General features: G+C 36.7%; 1 protein-coding gene across 1 annotated transcript in view; it reads right to left on the reverse strand.

Annotated features, from left to right (window-relative positions):
* slc39a9 (solute carrier family 39 member 9) overlaps window positions 1-4,890 on the reverse strand; it is a 10,326-nt gene extending 5,436 nt beyond the window's left edge. Inside the window, exons 1-4 of the mRNA XM_016292606.1 lie at window positions 4,254-4,890; window positions 2,270-2,378; window positions 160-360; window positions 16-80 (exon numbers count right to left, since the gene is read on the reverse strand). Coding sequence (XP_016148092.1) covers window positions 16-80; window positions 160-360; window positions 2,270-2,378; window positions 4,254-4,349 — 471 coding nt within the window. The 5' untranslated portion in view covers window positions 4,350-4,890. The remainder of the gene's footprint in view (window positions 1-15; window positions 81-159; window positions 361-2,269; window positions 2,379-4,253) is intronic.
* Between the last annotated feature and the right edge of the window lie 10,331 nt (window positions 4,891-15,221).

The following is a 15,221-nucleotide window of genomic DNA, read 5'->3' on the forward strand; positions in this document are numbered from 1 at the left end:
TTTTTTTTTACCTGCAGCATGAACGACCAATCCAAGTGTGGTGGTGACCTTAGAGCTAGCAGTCCTTGCTGCTTCTGGATCTAAAAATGTGGAGAGAACAGATTTACACTTTATACCATTCTAATTGGTGAAAAACAAAAACACCAGCGTCGTACTGACCATCACTGCTGTGCATGTGAGAACTGCCGATCTGATCCACCAGCAGCATGAAGACGAAGCCCAGCACCAGAGAGACGCCGATATACGCGTGGAGCTGCTCGTGACTGTGGCCGTGTTCAGTGCTTTGTCCTACGACTCCTTCTACAACCTTCTGTTCAGAAACTTCTGCTTCCACCTGCCCGTGGCCATGGTGGTGCCCACCTAAACCAAAACATGAGTGGACACAGCTTTGGAGTCATTTATATAATCAGTAATGGGAACTAAATAAAGTTGTCACTACTAACATATAGTAGCAAGAAGTTGTGGTTTAGCATGACAAAACACTACGAAGCTATATTAATGTCACAATGTACTTGTGCACAGCATATTATCCAAACCTGCTCTGTCTCATATGAAGTGATGTACAGTTTGATTCATTCCAGTAAAATGTCTTTGTTCGGATACTAGTTAATCTGTAGCGTTTACTAGAGCCCGACCGATATATCGTTTTGCCGATATGAGCCTGTTGTCGATATATCGGTGAATATCCCGCCGATATTAATTTTTTTTTACAGAACATATAACGAAGATAAAATGCTTGAAATGGTGTAATTACTTAGTTTGTCCAGCAGAGCATGCTCCATTGTTTGCTACTGGCGACCTGGATGAAACGCTTTAAAGCTTAAGTCTATGGAAAACCATTGAAACTTTGAATGGCCATATCTCCGTAACGGCGCGGTGAACACTCACCAAATTCTGGTGATCCCTTCAGCTCGAGGAACCCTCTTGAACGCGAATCAAGTGTACGTCTAGAGGCCCACTTTCGAATGAGACCACTGCCGCGTCGATAGCCCCCGGGGTTCGGGAGTGGGGGTGGTTAAATTCGCAGTCCGTCGCCGACCGATCAAGCGATCCCGGGGGGCTACCTACACGCGGAGGGTGGCTTTCAAGAGGGCTCCTCGAGCTGAAGGGATCCCCCGAATTTAGTGGCGCCGCCGGCGCGTTCGCGAGATAGTGACACCAGTCAACACTTTCACTTCAGTAAGGACTTGTTCAAGCAGCAGCATTCAAGCGTTGTCTTATTCGACCGTAAGGGCCCTGCGAAGTGGACTTCACATGAAATTCCGCCATGATTCCAGTTCCAAGGGAACATACACGTTACATTCAAAGGGCATTAAAGTGCGCGAGACGTGAATTTATATTGTATTTATTTACAGAGGTATATTATGTCACGCTTCTCTAGTAAGTTTCATCTGTGCGTGAAGACAGTAGCGCAAATCCGTGAATGAATGTTTCGAAGTTAAATACTAATGGAATAAAGTTGAATGGAATTGAATTAAAGTTGAATAAACTTCAACTTTACCGTTCAGTGCACTGATGTCAGACTCATTTTGGATAATAAAGTTTATTGTTAAATGCCCTGCCTCCATTACTACGTTTTAAATATCCTGTGCATAAGCGCTTATCATGAGATTTTGGCCAAGCGTATTAAACAAGAAAAACTAAGCGCCCATATAGCAACAATAATTATAGTTATATAACCTGTAAAAGTTGATGAAAGTGTATAATGTGAAGCACTTTATTGACAGACAAAACACAGATCTCCTCATTCGCCGGCCAAAAACCTTGTTAGCTCTATTTGAGCTTGTTTTTCATATAGCCTGTTAAGTGCAAGTGTCTGATACAATACCAACACTGACGATGCAGTGTTGTTTAATTATTGACTTTTTTCCCCCTGTAGCCTATTTCAGTAGAATACTCAACCCCCCCAGCGCATGCGCCATACCCTATGGTTTTGTGAAATGCCGCCACTGATGTATATACTGTATTCTATATATAGTACCAGTCAAATGTGTGGACACACGAATGGGAAAGTGTCCAAAGTTTTGACTGGTACTGTACTATAATATACACAAAGAATATCGGCCGATATCTACCTTTTTTTACTCCCTAATATCGGTATTGGTCCCAAAAAACCCATATCGGTCGGGCTCTAGCGTTTACTACTACAGATAAACATCTACATATCAGATAAGGATTTAGGAATGAAGAACTATTAAATATGAAATATTTCGTGCATTGAATAGAAAAGGAATCAATGCATCAACTGAAGCATAAAGTCGAATCTCACCTTCCAGCATTTCCTCATAGAGTGCATGAACTCCCTCTGGAATAATGACAGCCAGCGCAGTGCCACACAACAGCCCGGCTCCCAACACTGTCACCAACTTCAGCTTCTCCTGAAGATAGAAGAGTAGTCACAAAAACTTGCATTTAGGTCACAAACACTTGCATTTAGGTCACTAAATTATGTATTTAGGTGGGGTTGATATCAGGTTAACTTCATATGCAAAAGCTGGATATCATAAAAATAGGTTTAAATATATATATATTAATCAAGAGAAGCATGCTGGTACAATCCCAACTCACAGAAATCATAAAATCCTTATAGACATAAACTTCATCTGGGTCAAAACCAGGGCCATAAGCACCACAGACAGAGCAATAGAATGGCTAGGCAGATAAATTAACTAATATTTGGTGATTTTGAGAACAGCATCAGCTTATACATACCATTAAAAGTCAAGGTTTTTTATTTTCCTAAAACCCTTATGATTTCTGAAGGATTATATGACACTGATGACTGAAGTAATGGCTGCTGAAAATTCTGATTTGTCAACACAGGAATAATGACATTTAGAGTATATTAAAAACAGTTATTTCAAATTGTAATAATATTTCACAATATTGCCATTTTACTGTATTTGTTTTGGAACAAATAGCCCTGTTGAGCGTAATAAATAGTATTTAAACGGTAGTGTACCTAGTAAAATATTAGTGAATTATTATGTAAAATACATACATGCATGCATACAATTCTGAATTTCAGTGTATGGGTACATTCAACTGCTAATTCAAAACTGAAGAACTTTACCTCAGAGTTTTAAATGCCTCCCACGTTTCTGCATTAGTCACTACCAGTGTTGGGGGTAACGCATTACAAGTAACGTGAGTTACGTAATCAGATTACTTTTTTCAAGTAACTAGTAATTAAAACTTTTTAATTTACAAGAGAATATCTGAGTTACTTTTTCAAATAAGTAACGCAAGTTACTTTTTTTCCCCCAATGTATTGATTGACAGCTCTCCTGTCCTCATGTTGAGAGAAATCAGATGTTACTGTAGTTCTAAAATAAATATGAATATGCATTAATTCATCTCACTCACACACAAAAAAACACAGATTCAGTATTCCTCAAAATGAATTAAAATAATGCAACTCAGAATATGACGCAAACCTGCGATAATTAAATGTTAAACAACACAAATATGCTTTAAGTATTTAACCCCATTCTATTAACAGATGTCTTTGCTTCTGACCTTCGATGATCCAGTTCAACCGTACTAATAAGCACAAATTACTCTAGATAAACATTTGTGTCTTTTTTTTTTATTGCTGAAGTGTTGAAATGTCTTTCTTCTGCATTCTACTGTATGGACGTAAATTTACTTTCCCTTCGGCCTGAGGCTTATTCATTTCACGTTTGGTGTGAATAGGCTTAGATATTTGCCAAAAATATAACTTTTTTATTTTAAAAACAAAGCCCTGTCCAGATTTAAAAAGTAACGCAAAAGTAACGCAATGCATTACTTTCCATAAAAAGTAACTAAGTAACGTAATTCGTTACTTTTTTATGGAGTAACGCAATTAATTACTTTTAAAAGTAACTTTCCCCAACACTGGTCACTACAAACATGTTTTACAGCTCGTTTGTCCAGAAAATCAATCTGAACCGCATTTTAAAATCAGTTCCGTGTCAAAAGTGTAAACAAATACAGCGTAGGTGGTAAATTAAACAGCGTGTGTCTACAGTACAAACTGACGGTTGATATCACATTCAACACTTTTAAGACTATTGAGCAGCTTAAATCAAGGGTGCGCAAACTTTTGGAGATATCCCAGTCCTCAGCACTTGCACATGCTGGACGACTATCTTCTCGGGGTTAGCTTTCTGGAGAGAACTTATCTCTGCAGGAAGGTACATTGAGAAACTCTCATGGACTGAACACAACATAAACTATTGTAGACACGTTCAACTCAAGTTAAGGCTCACCTCAGAGAAGTTGACAGCCAGGGGAATTGTCCCAGCCACATAGCAGCCGACTAGCATAGCCAGAGACAGCAGACTGATGGAGCTGAAGTCATCCATTTCAGCTAAAGATACACCGCTGTCTCAGTCGGAGAATCACTTTAGAGTTTAACAGCAGATCCTGTACAATCGACCGATGTCTGGTGCCAGCAGATCCTTCTTAACGTACTTGGATTGGTGTATTAGCTGGTTAGCTAGTCAGTTTTATGCATGTATCCTTACAAATCAGACGATTAAACACGAACACCCACTGCTGATCTGCTGTAAAGTCGGTTCGGAGTTCTTGGTACATTGACCTGGTCGATTATCTGAACGCTGTTGCTCAACTTTAATCACACAGAATCACGTCGCGCTTAGCAAAGGCTAACTTAAATCATAGCAATCGGTCTGCGATTAAACAAACAAATCAACAGATTTGTGAATTGTTTTCATAGTCTACTTCTCTGATCTCAGGCTGCACTTAATGGCATTGTGATTCCTTAACAGGCGACACTGTTTTGTCGCAGAAAACCCATCTAGTTTGTTACCTATTCCGCAGTATCGACCATCACTGACCACCAGCTAGCCGAGTGTAATGTTGGCAGTGTGATTAAAGCACTTCCGGGCCACATCGCCGTCAAAACAAAAGCCCCCACCCCTCTTTAAATTACGCCAAATAACGTCACCAAGACGCACAAAATACTTGTAGTGTAGCCAACACAAATGCTTAAATTCATCCCCAATATTTAAGGTATTTTTAGTGGAATTTGATTGTCTCTGAAATTTTTACGAAACAAAAAGTCATTAACATGTTAAAAATATTATGACATTATTTTCAGTTCCAGTTACTAATTAATGTCACACTTTGTATAGCACTGACTGTCTTATGCTATGCTCTGTTTTTTTATTAGTTATATTTTCATAAAACAATAAACTTGTAGTGTAGCCTACTACAAACTTTAAAAGTATAATAAATAAATAAAATAAAAGCACTTGCTGATAATGTAATAGTAAGTGCATAAATAACTGTATTTATATTTTTAGTGTACCTTTGATCAGTGGCATATGTATTTTTAAAAAGTGCACTCTGTAATCATGCACTGATCTATATAATCTCAGTTACAGATCAGTGTAATCATGTCAAATTAAAAGTGTAATTTTAAAGAACATTTTAAAACAATATGTTTTAAAAAAAAAATCTTTTGTCATGCTTTGAGGAAGTAGGCTACACTTATTTTGATGTGGTGACTAACCTACTAAATCACATGTAAAGTTCTTTATTATAATTTTAAATGTAGAGTTTTTTTATTAGTTATATTTTCATAAAACAATAAACTTGTAGTGTAGCCTACTACAAACCTTAAAAGTATAATAAATAAATAAAATAAAAGCACTTGCTGATAATGTAATAGTAAGTGCATAAATAACTGTATTTATATTTTGAGTGTACCTTTGATCAGTGGCATATGTATTTTTAAAAAGTGCACTCTGTAATCATGCACTGATCTATATAATCTCAGTTACAGATCAGTGTAATCATGTCAAATTAAAAGTGTAATTTTCAAAAACATTTTAAAACAATATGTTTAAAAAAAAATCTTTTGTCATGCTTTGAGGAAGTAGGCTACACTTATTTTGATGTGGTGACTAACCTACTAAATCACATGTAAAGTTCTTTATTATAATTTTAAATGTAGTGAGTTAGTATATGATAGTAGCCTACGTTTAAAGTTAATATATAGGCTATTTTACATATAGCCTACTGTAAACAGGGGCGCGTTTTATTACATCTTAAATTGATTTTTCCGTACATTAACTGACAGTCACCACTGATAAGCTACCACTAAATATTGTAGAAACTTAATTTGCTGTAAAGTTGCTTTGCAATGATTTGTATCGTGAAAAGCGCTGTACAAATAAACTTGACTTGACTTGACTTAAGATAACCAAAGGCCCCTGGGCTACAGCATTACAGTAGGCCCCCTGACCCCAGAAAAACTCTTTTTTTTGTTAAGCTTCCTAACAATTATTTGTCAAAATTCGTTTTTTGTGTTGTTAATATGCCAGTTAACATTCACAACACTGTTCTGTGTAAAATGTGAATATAAGCGAATATGCAAATTCACTCTTTGCCACAAGGTGGCGCTTTCGGAACAGCAGAATTATATAGACCTTACATAAATAAACACTACGGGCATCATGCGGAGGTAATATGAAAGGAAAATGTCATCAAAACTTTCCTGGCTGGAATGTGAGTTTACAGGTATGATTTAAACACCATAAATCACACAAAATATTAATTCATCATCAGTAGATCAAAACAACCTGGCATGTTGACATAAATGTGGGTTATTTGGTGATTGCTAACTGCGTTTTTATTTGGAAACATGACATGCTCGCGTTTAATTAGTTAAATCACAGCGTATAAAGTTTAATGATCACATTTAAGCAATAGGACAATTCCTATTTTTCCATCCCCAGATTTAAAATTGAGATTTTGAAGCAGCAGTATTTATGGACACACAGATTACATCCAAGCAAGTTACAGAACTCTCACTGGCTACGTTTACATGCACCATTTTTGGTTCAATCGGATCTGAATTCATTCCGATTGATGAATCTGAATGTAGCGTTTACATGAACGCTAAATAAAGTGATCGGGTTGATGTGCGCGTTTTTGTCACAATGCTTCAAATCTGATTTTTTTTTTACATGCGCACACTGCACAAAAAACAGAGTTTCTCACTGTTTGCACATAAGAACCACTCTCATACACGGTTTCTTTATTTGTTTTTAACAGCAGAATTAATATTTATCCATTTATGGATACGTATACATATAAACCGCTGTGCTGTACTGCCCATATTTATCACGCAAAAAATGCCCCTCCCCGTGCCCAAAACGGGTTGCCTGTGGATGAGAATCCAAAACAAGGACTGGTGGGAGGTTGTCCTGCTCCACTTCACAGTTGCCCAATGAAAGGAGAGTTTTATAATGACAGTACAGGCATTTATACAACACTTTATTCAAAAGGAAGAACCGCTCGTTCTGCGCGTCATGCGTCATTACGCGATTTCTGCTTCTCTGCACATGCGCAGTCCTTTCAGTTTCGGGGTGCAATCCGATCGAGTGTTTACATGCACTCTCAATCATATGAGAAAAGGAATAAACCACCCCCTTCAATCCGATCGAAATTTCATTCTGATCGAGCTCAATCGGAACGATTAAGGTGTTTACATGAAGACTTTTCAGTCCGATTGAGCCGTCAATCCGATTACAAACGGATTATTTGGTTGCATGTAAACGTAGCCACTTGTATGACATTACAGAACGTTGTCCGGTCCAGTTCCGTTCACACAGCAGTGTTGTTTTTCTGTTAATCTGCGTGTTGATGTAACAGAGGCCAGCGGTAGGTGCTGTGCAGGTAAAACATCTTTAGCCTCCTTGTTAGTGCGTCCGCCTCCCATGCCGGAGACCCACTCAGAAAGAGGCGTGGCGGTGAGGACCCGGGAGGGAGGGGTTACATTGGTGCCGTGACCCAGATGGGAGTGAGGCTTAGGGGGGTGAGTGAAACAGAGGCCAGCGGTAGGTGCTGTGCAGGTAAACCTCACTCCCCTTCTCTCAAGAGGCATGCTAGTGGCTGCAGTCTTTAGCCTCCTTGTTAGTGCGTCCGCCTCCCATGCCGGAGACCCACTCAGAAAGAGGCGTGGCGGTGAGGACCCGGGAGGGAGGGGTTACATTGGTGCCGTGACCCAGATGGGAGTGAGGCTTAGGGGGGTGAGTGAAACAGAGGCCAGCGGTAGGTGCTGTGCAGGTAAACCTCACTCCCCTTCTCTCAAGAGGCATGCTAGTGGCTGCAGTCTTTAGCCTCCTTGTTAGTGCATCCACCTCCCATGCCGGAGACCCGGGTTCGAGACCCACTCAGAACGAGGTGTGGCGGTGAGGACCCGGGAGAGAGGGGTTACATTGACATAAAGATACTCTTGTGCTGTGGTTATTTACTAGCGAATGCAATTTACATTCCGCTTACAGTATACGGATTGAACACGTGGAACATACCAACTATACAAACTGTGTGGGAGAACCTAAATTGAGCCATTCACTATCAAGGCCACTACAACCAAGGCATCGCTAAAAATGAGTGTGTGCGTTTGTTTACAGAACGCTGTTGTCACTACTCCCATATAAATAATTATTCAAAAAATATAATTTCCCTGCAGCCAGTGGGCCCCCTTTCCCTGGGCTTCAGCCCCTTGAAGCCCGTGCATTAATGCGCCCCTGACCGTAAACGTAAATCACAACTTTATCATTGTAAATGTGTAATTACAGATATATTTAAATACATAGGCCTACATATTTAACAGTAGTGACATTAAAGTAGCTTACATCTTAGTTTAACATAAATACTTGTTCATCCAATGACTATATAGACTAAGTATAACATTAATCATAAAGATCTACTTAAGTGGGTCAAAAAAGCACCAATTCAACTAATTTCATAATACATAATTGCATACTAAACTATAATACAGTTTCATTTAATTCTAAACAACATTGCATTCAGTTCACGCTTGAGTATATTCTTCTAAAGTATATTATTTCCATAATAAGTGCTCTTAAATTAAAATTAAATTAATAAATTAAAGGAAATAAAATGGTAGTTTGAAACCAGGGGGCCACAAGATAATTTAAAAATAAGTTATATTGAAATAATACTATATGCTTATAATCTGACAAGCAATCAGTTGTCATTTAAATTTGTCCCCTATTGCTTTTGTTGAAGGACACATATATTCCTGTTGAAAAGACCCCACCTTAGATCAACATAAACTTCCATGCTGGTTTATGCTGATTTGATGGTTGTCTTGTTAATGGACTAGCATGGACAAGTAGCTGGTTGGTTGACAAAATACGTTTTGTTTAAGTCACTTAAGGTAAGGTGGGAACGCAGCGTCCTATGGTGAGGGACCAGCTAAGATAGTCTATGCACATGATTAAAAGCAAAACTAAAATCTAAAACATAAATGGCTAAAAGACATTGGGATTTCATTTAAATTCATGCTGACAGGCCTCAGGTCTAACTAAGTCTGTCAGTCCCAATCCTGATGTCAGGAGACCACGGGAGTATTTAGAACATCACTCATGTAGAACGCTGAGTGTTCTCTGCTTCTGTTCTCAGTCAGAACAGCCGCATTTTGCTTACTGTTGGATTAGGAAGATCAAAGAGCTTATAATGTATTTTAGAAATGGTTACACTTAATATTTACAAGGCGATAAAAAACTAAATTCGGGGGCGTTTGATAAGAGCAAAGGTCTGAACATATTAAATATCACCTTAGTTGACTTCTTACCCTTCAAAATGGCTAACAGCCAATTCTCACAGGCTGCTGACTGCCCTGGGCTTCATGCTGAAAGGTTCACAGTGCCAGAAACAAAGCACTGCAAATGTAGCACTGATATTGATTGAAGAGTGCCTGAATGTGTGCCAATGACCGTTGGCATGGTGTAAAATCCACAAAGAAATGAAAAATGTAATTTATTCCAAGCGCTAATATTGCGTTCTGACTGCCTTATTGCAGTTTTGTACGCTATTGTTGTCACTGTTACTATTTATTAAACACGTGCTATGTTTGGTATTATTTAGTTATCACAATTACTATACTCCATTTATTGAATTTGCAATACAATTTCTCATTATTTATGGCAATAAGACAAGAACAATTAAGATTTTTTTGTAATACATTTTTGATAAGTCATATTTGCAGAATTTAAAATTGGAATTAGAAGGATGAAAAAAAAAACTCATAATCCTTTGTATAACAAACAGTATAACAAAGAGTAAAAGTTACCAAAAGTTGAAGTTATTTGCAGTAAATAAAATCGCAATGGCTGAATATGTTAAAATTAAAGTCCAATAAAATTGTATTAGTTTCCTTTATGTGAAAATGCTATGGGACATCACTGAAAGATGAATTATGCACACAGCTGAAAAGTACCCTTCATTCAACAATTAACATTTGACCTTCAGTTTAAGAATCCCTATTTCAACATTCAGTTTAATTATACTAGTCCTTGAACATTGCTTGATTCCCCTCGTGTCTGCCTCTGGTTATCTAAACCTTTCAATTAGTTAAAACATACCATGATATAGACCAGACTAATTTTTGTTATCTTTTCTGACCTTGGATCATTAAAGAGACAGCACTTGCATGTATATATAAATTAAAAATATAGCAACATTTATCCACTGAAAATGAGCTCATTTTTTTCTGGTTTTGTGGTCTTGAAATCAAACACTAGATGGAAGTGTTGTATTGTTTGTTAATCCCACACCTGTTGACGGAAACCTTTCCAGGGGCTTGACACTGAATTAATACATTTCACAAATGCATTTATTCAAAACAACTTACTGTATATTCCATTTTATAAGTTCATCATGCATTCTCTAGCACTATGCATAATGCTCTACGGTTTGAGCTACAATAATATAAATATTGTAAGGACCAACATTTTCGATAGCAGCAGATTTGTACATAGATTTCAAACACCCAGTTCAAAACTGTTGCTAATTATGATTATTTATTTTATTTTATTTGTGAATTCGGACCTAATATTGTATTATATTATATTACTAAAATATCTATTGTGATCAGACATGCAAAATAAATAAATATTAATAATAATAATAATAATAAAAGACAGTTTAGACAAACATTTTTTGTGTCTTGCATAAGAATAGAATAGAATAGAATAGTTATATGCTATTATTGAAGAGCCATGAAATATTTCAAAGTTTTATATATTATATTATATTATATTATTTTATATCATATTATATTATATTATATTATTGTATTGCATTACATCATATTATATACTGAAAAGCCTTTAAAACGATGATAATACATTTAAAACACAGATATGGAATCTGTTCAAAAGCTTTTTTTTTCAACTTTAGACATCTTTTGTGGTATAAATATATGTTTGTTGTCTGAAGATCCATGAAATAGATCATTTTACAGATCAAATATTATACAGTATATACTGTATTGTATTTTATATATCAAGACCAGATATATTCTTGTGACAGTATACCCTGCTGTAGGACTAGGACGTTTTCCTTATAGCAATAAGTGTGGACATGTTCAATAGCTTTCTTGTAGACTGTATTTGACATGTTTGCCTACTCAGATATTGACTTTTAAAAATGAACTCAACCTGAGAAATATTCACTGAGTACAAAATGTGATGACTAGACTCAATCTCCTCTATTTATTACTACTGGAAAAGTGTCTGTCAAAGAGGAGAAGATTGCCATTATTACAGTCTGCTTGTGCACATGCAATTTCTGCAGGTAAAAGAACTACATACAGCATCTCTCTCTGTCTTCAAGAATCAATCAGCCCTATTTCAACATTCATACTCTTTGCTTTTAGTGTTCTTTTTACAGAACCCATTTTCAAAGCCAAGCCCATTATGCTTATAAAAGACACAGAACTTTACTAAATAATTTATTCAGCTGTAGAGATTCAACTTATTTTCCAATTCTTCAACTGGTCATTGGATGTTCGTGTTGCATTTCATAGTAAATCAATGCAGACTTGTTACCTAGACAGCAGCTGCTTAAATTGTCATTCCTGTTGGAAGATAAAATGAAGAAGAAGAAGAAGAAGAAGAAGAAGAAGAAGAAGAAGAAGAAGAAGAAAAATAGGCAGTGACTCTTGCATCGTTTATGCAGTAGGTCTGAATTTCAGGGAATTAACCATTTGCTCCAAAGCAAAATAGAGGTAAATCAATTTTCCATTTTCTTAAGACTTAACTTCTATCTGGTGTCAGGCTAATGACAATGTGCGCCGTGGGACAGCGGTCGTTCATCAAAGCTGTTTTAGCTGAAGTGAGGAGCACCTTCCCTCTCTCAGCTCGTTAGTTCCAGCAAAATTACTTCTGAGGGTTACTGCTATTTCGTGTAGCGTGTGGAATAAAAAGCCAATGCAATAAAATTTAGACCGTCTCTAAAATAACTGAATGTCTTTTTCTGTGCTGCCTGCATTGTGTACTCATGCCCCAATCAGCTTTGGCCAATGTGATTATAAGATACTTCATAGGCTATTTTAGTACTTTGAGAATGATAAACACAGCATAGCATATAGGCTACGCCAAGGTGACTTTATTAATAAAGGATGTAGTGTAGAGAACAACACTCTGTTTAAAGGTGAAGTGCCTAATTTCTGGCACGGTAATGTCACAAGCTAAAATGCATAAATAATGACAGTGGCATGAATAACTATGGTCTAATAACTCACATCATTGGATGAGCCACTGGGGGAAAAAAATGTTTTGACAATATTGAAAAACCATGAAATAGAAAGTTAAAAATTTTAGACAGTTTTTAATATTTCAAAGCAAGGTGGATGCTGCATACTGGTGGTGTTTGAGGAGATTTTGCTTTTCAAAAATGTCAACACGCTTAAAACACACAATTAAAAGACCTGTTCACACGACTATACTTATCTTCAAAAATTCTTATAATTTTATCACATATTTAAACTTTTCATTACATATTTCATATATACAAAAAGGTGCTTAATGTTATACTTTTAGAAACAAGTACACCAACTTTGCAGTCACAATAGTTACTACTGTATATTGATTTGAACACTGTTTCATGAGTTATTGTAATAATTCATTTGAAATCACAAAAACAATTATGAAATCATGCTACTTGGGTCATATTAAAATGTATGATATATACGTAACTTAACCATAAAGCTCAACACTTTAAAATAATCAAAATTGTAATAGGAAAATAAACTATAAAAGACATGCATTACTGTACAATTTCGCCATTTTGTGCTAATCATGAGAGTGTCTTGGTTATTTTTGTTGCAGGTAATTTTTTGTTATATGCCTTGGAGTTTAACAACAACAACAACAGAACCAGCTAAAAAGTACAAAAAAGTACACTGAAAAAAATGTTTCATTCATCCAATTAAAAGAAATTAGGGTAATGATTCACATCCATATTTTTTAACTTGAGCCAATGAAAAATAAATAACTTGCCCTTAATGAATGAAAACAATTTTTCAGACTCATGACTGAATTTCATTTATGAATACTGAATGATTACAATATTTTTACACTACAGTATTTACAAAGAACCATGGTACTACCATGTATGCCACAATGTTTTTCTTGTACAGAATGCACAATGCATATTAAACACAAGGGTGAGATTTTTCCTCAGAGGGGTTTGCATACAAATTTCAACAGCACTTCAGTTTTCTGCTGTTTTTATTAAAAGAAACATCCTCTGACACCTGAGGCAGAATCATAGGATCGTCCTCACATACTCAACATTTTGGATAACTCTCACACGTGCTCCAGTTTTTCCTTTTTCTTCTTCTTCTTCCTTAAAGCTGTAACAGTAAGCCATTGCATTGTGGTCATGGGCCAGAAAGCATTGTGAATATCAGTCAAACATTTATGAGCGCTGGTGAGGACCAGGCCCCGCTCTTGGCTTGGGGAGCAGCCTTCACACGCTGCCGAGAACAAGCTTATGACACAATCCCAGGAAGAGAAGCCCTTCTTCAGAGAAACAACTTGTATTGCTCTTCCATCAAAAGCCCCAGACACAAAAAGATGTCAACAACTTTTTTCAGAAGAATGTAGGAAAGAGAAGAGGGGGATGTCTGGATTTCCTGTCCTAGCAGACTGTACTGACTGTATATAATCCTATATTGTTGCTGAACAGGGCGTTTCTAGACAATTTGACGCCCTAGGCGAAATCCCTATTGCCCCCCCTAAAAAAATTATATATATACTGTATATATAAAATTCTTTTCAGACACCAGTTGCTTGTCACATTCAAATTGGTTGTCATAGTAACAACACTAATTTGTGGAGATTCAGTGCATTGAGTTCCACATATCTGAATGCATTATTTGTAAATTGACTGTTAAGATAAACATTTTGCACAATTGAGTATCTGTAATACTACTAGATAGATGCCCGTATAGCCCTATGTAACAAACCCTAGTGGCTAAGACATTGCACATAATTTACACATAAATCACACATAAATTAATTTTATTACATTTTGATTTGGATACTATATACTATACTACAACATATTGTTTAGATATTATCAATGGCTACTTTTTTGTCTTTATCTGTTTTTTGTTCAATTTTTATGTTGTTGTTTCTTGAAACATTGATTTAAAGTGTCAGTTATTGCATTATTGTTTCAGTCAAACCTATAAAACCCCTTTGTTACCCCAAACTACATATAAAAGCTTTATCAGTGGCATAAAAGTAACCAATGCAGCTACTTAATCATTTGCTACTCGTTAACGTCCCCTTTAAATAACGTGACGCTCTGCCCTCTATGACGCTGCTCCCATTAAGCGCTGTTGGAAGTTAATGAATTGATTCAGCATTTCGACACCGTAAGGATGCATTTAACTCGACAAAGCGGTCTAATAAAGGATGTATTGATCTCGTGAATTAGCGAATTTTACTATACAAATATTTTTTCATTGGATGTTAAAGTTTATATGGGAATATTACATGACACGCTGATCCTTTAACAATGCATTGGCGCAAAAAACGCACACCTTTTGGACAGCACTCTGATCTAGTAGCATACAGGCATCGTCAGATTGACAGTACTCTAGCCCAATAATGTTGGGGGATCCAGTGGGGGCGGCAGTCATATTTTAGGGTGACCGTGCCACTCTTTATCACAACACTACTAAAAGTGCCAGTACGTGCGCTCATTGGCGCCCCTTCAGCTGGTGGCGCCCTAGGCGACCGCTTAGCTCACCTATGCCTAAAATGGCCCTGTTGCTGAATACTGAATTCAACTCAAGTCTATATTGTATTTGTTCGATAAGGTCTAAAACGTCAAACTTCAAGGCTATTCTAAACTAAAGAACCTTTAACATCTGAAGAACC

Source organism: Sinocyclocheilus grahami, unplaced genomic scaffold (assembly GCF_001515645.1).
Source record: "Sinocyclocheilus grahami isolate Dianchi unplaced genomic scaffold, SAMN03320097.WGS_v1.1 scaffold288.1, whole genome shotgun sequence".
NCBI lineage: Eukaryota > Metazoa > Chordata > Actinopteri > Cypriniformes > Cyprinidae > Sinocyclocheilus > Sinocyclocheilus grahami.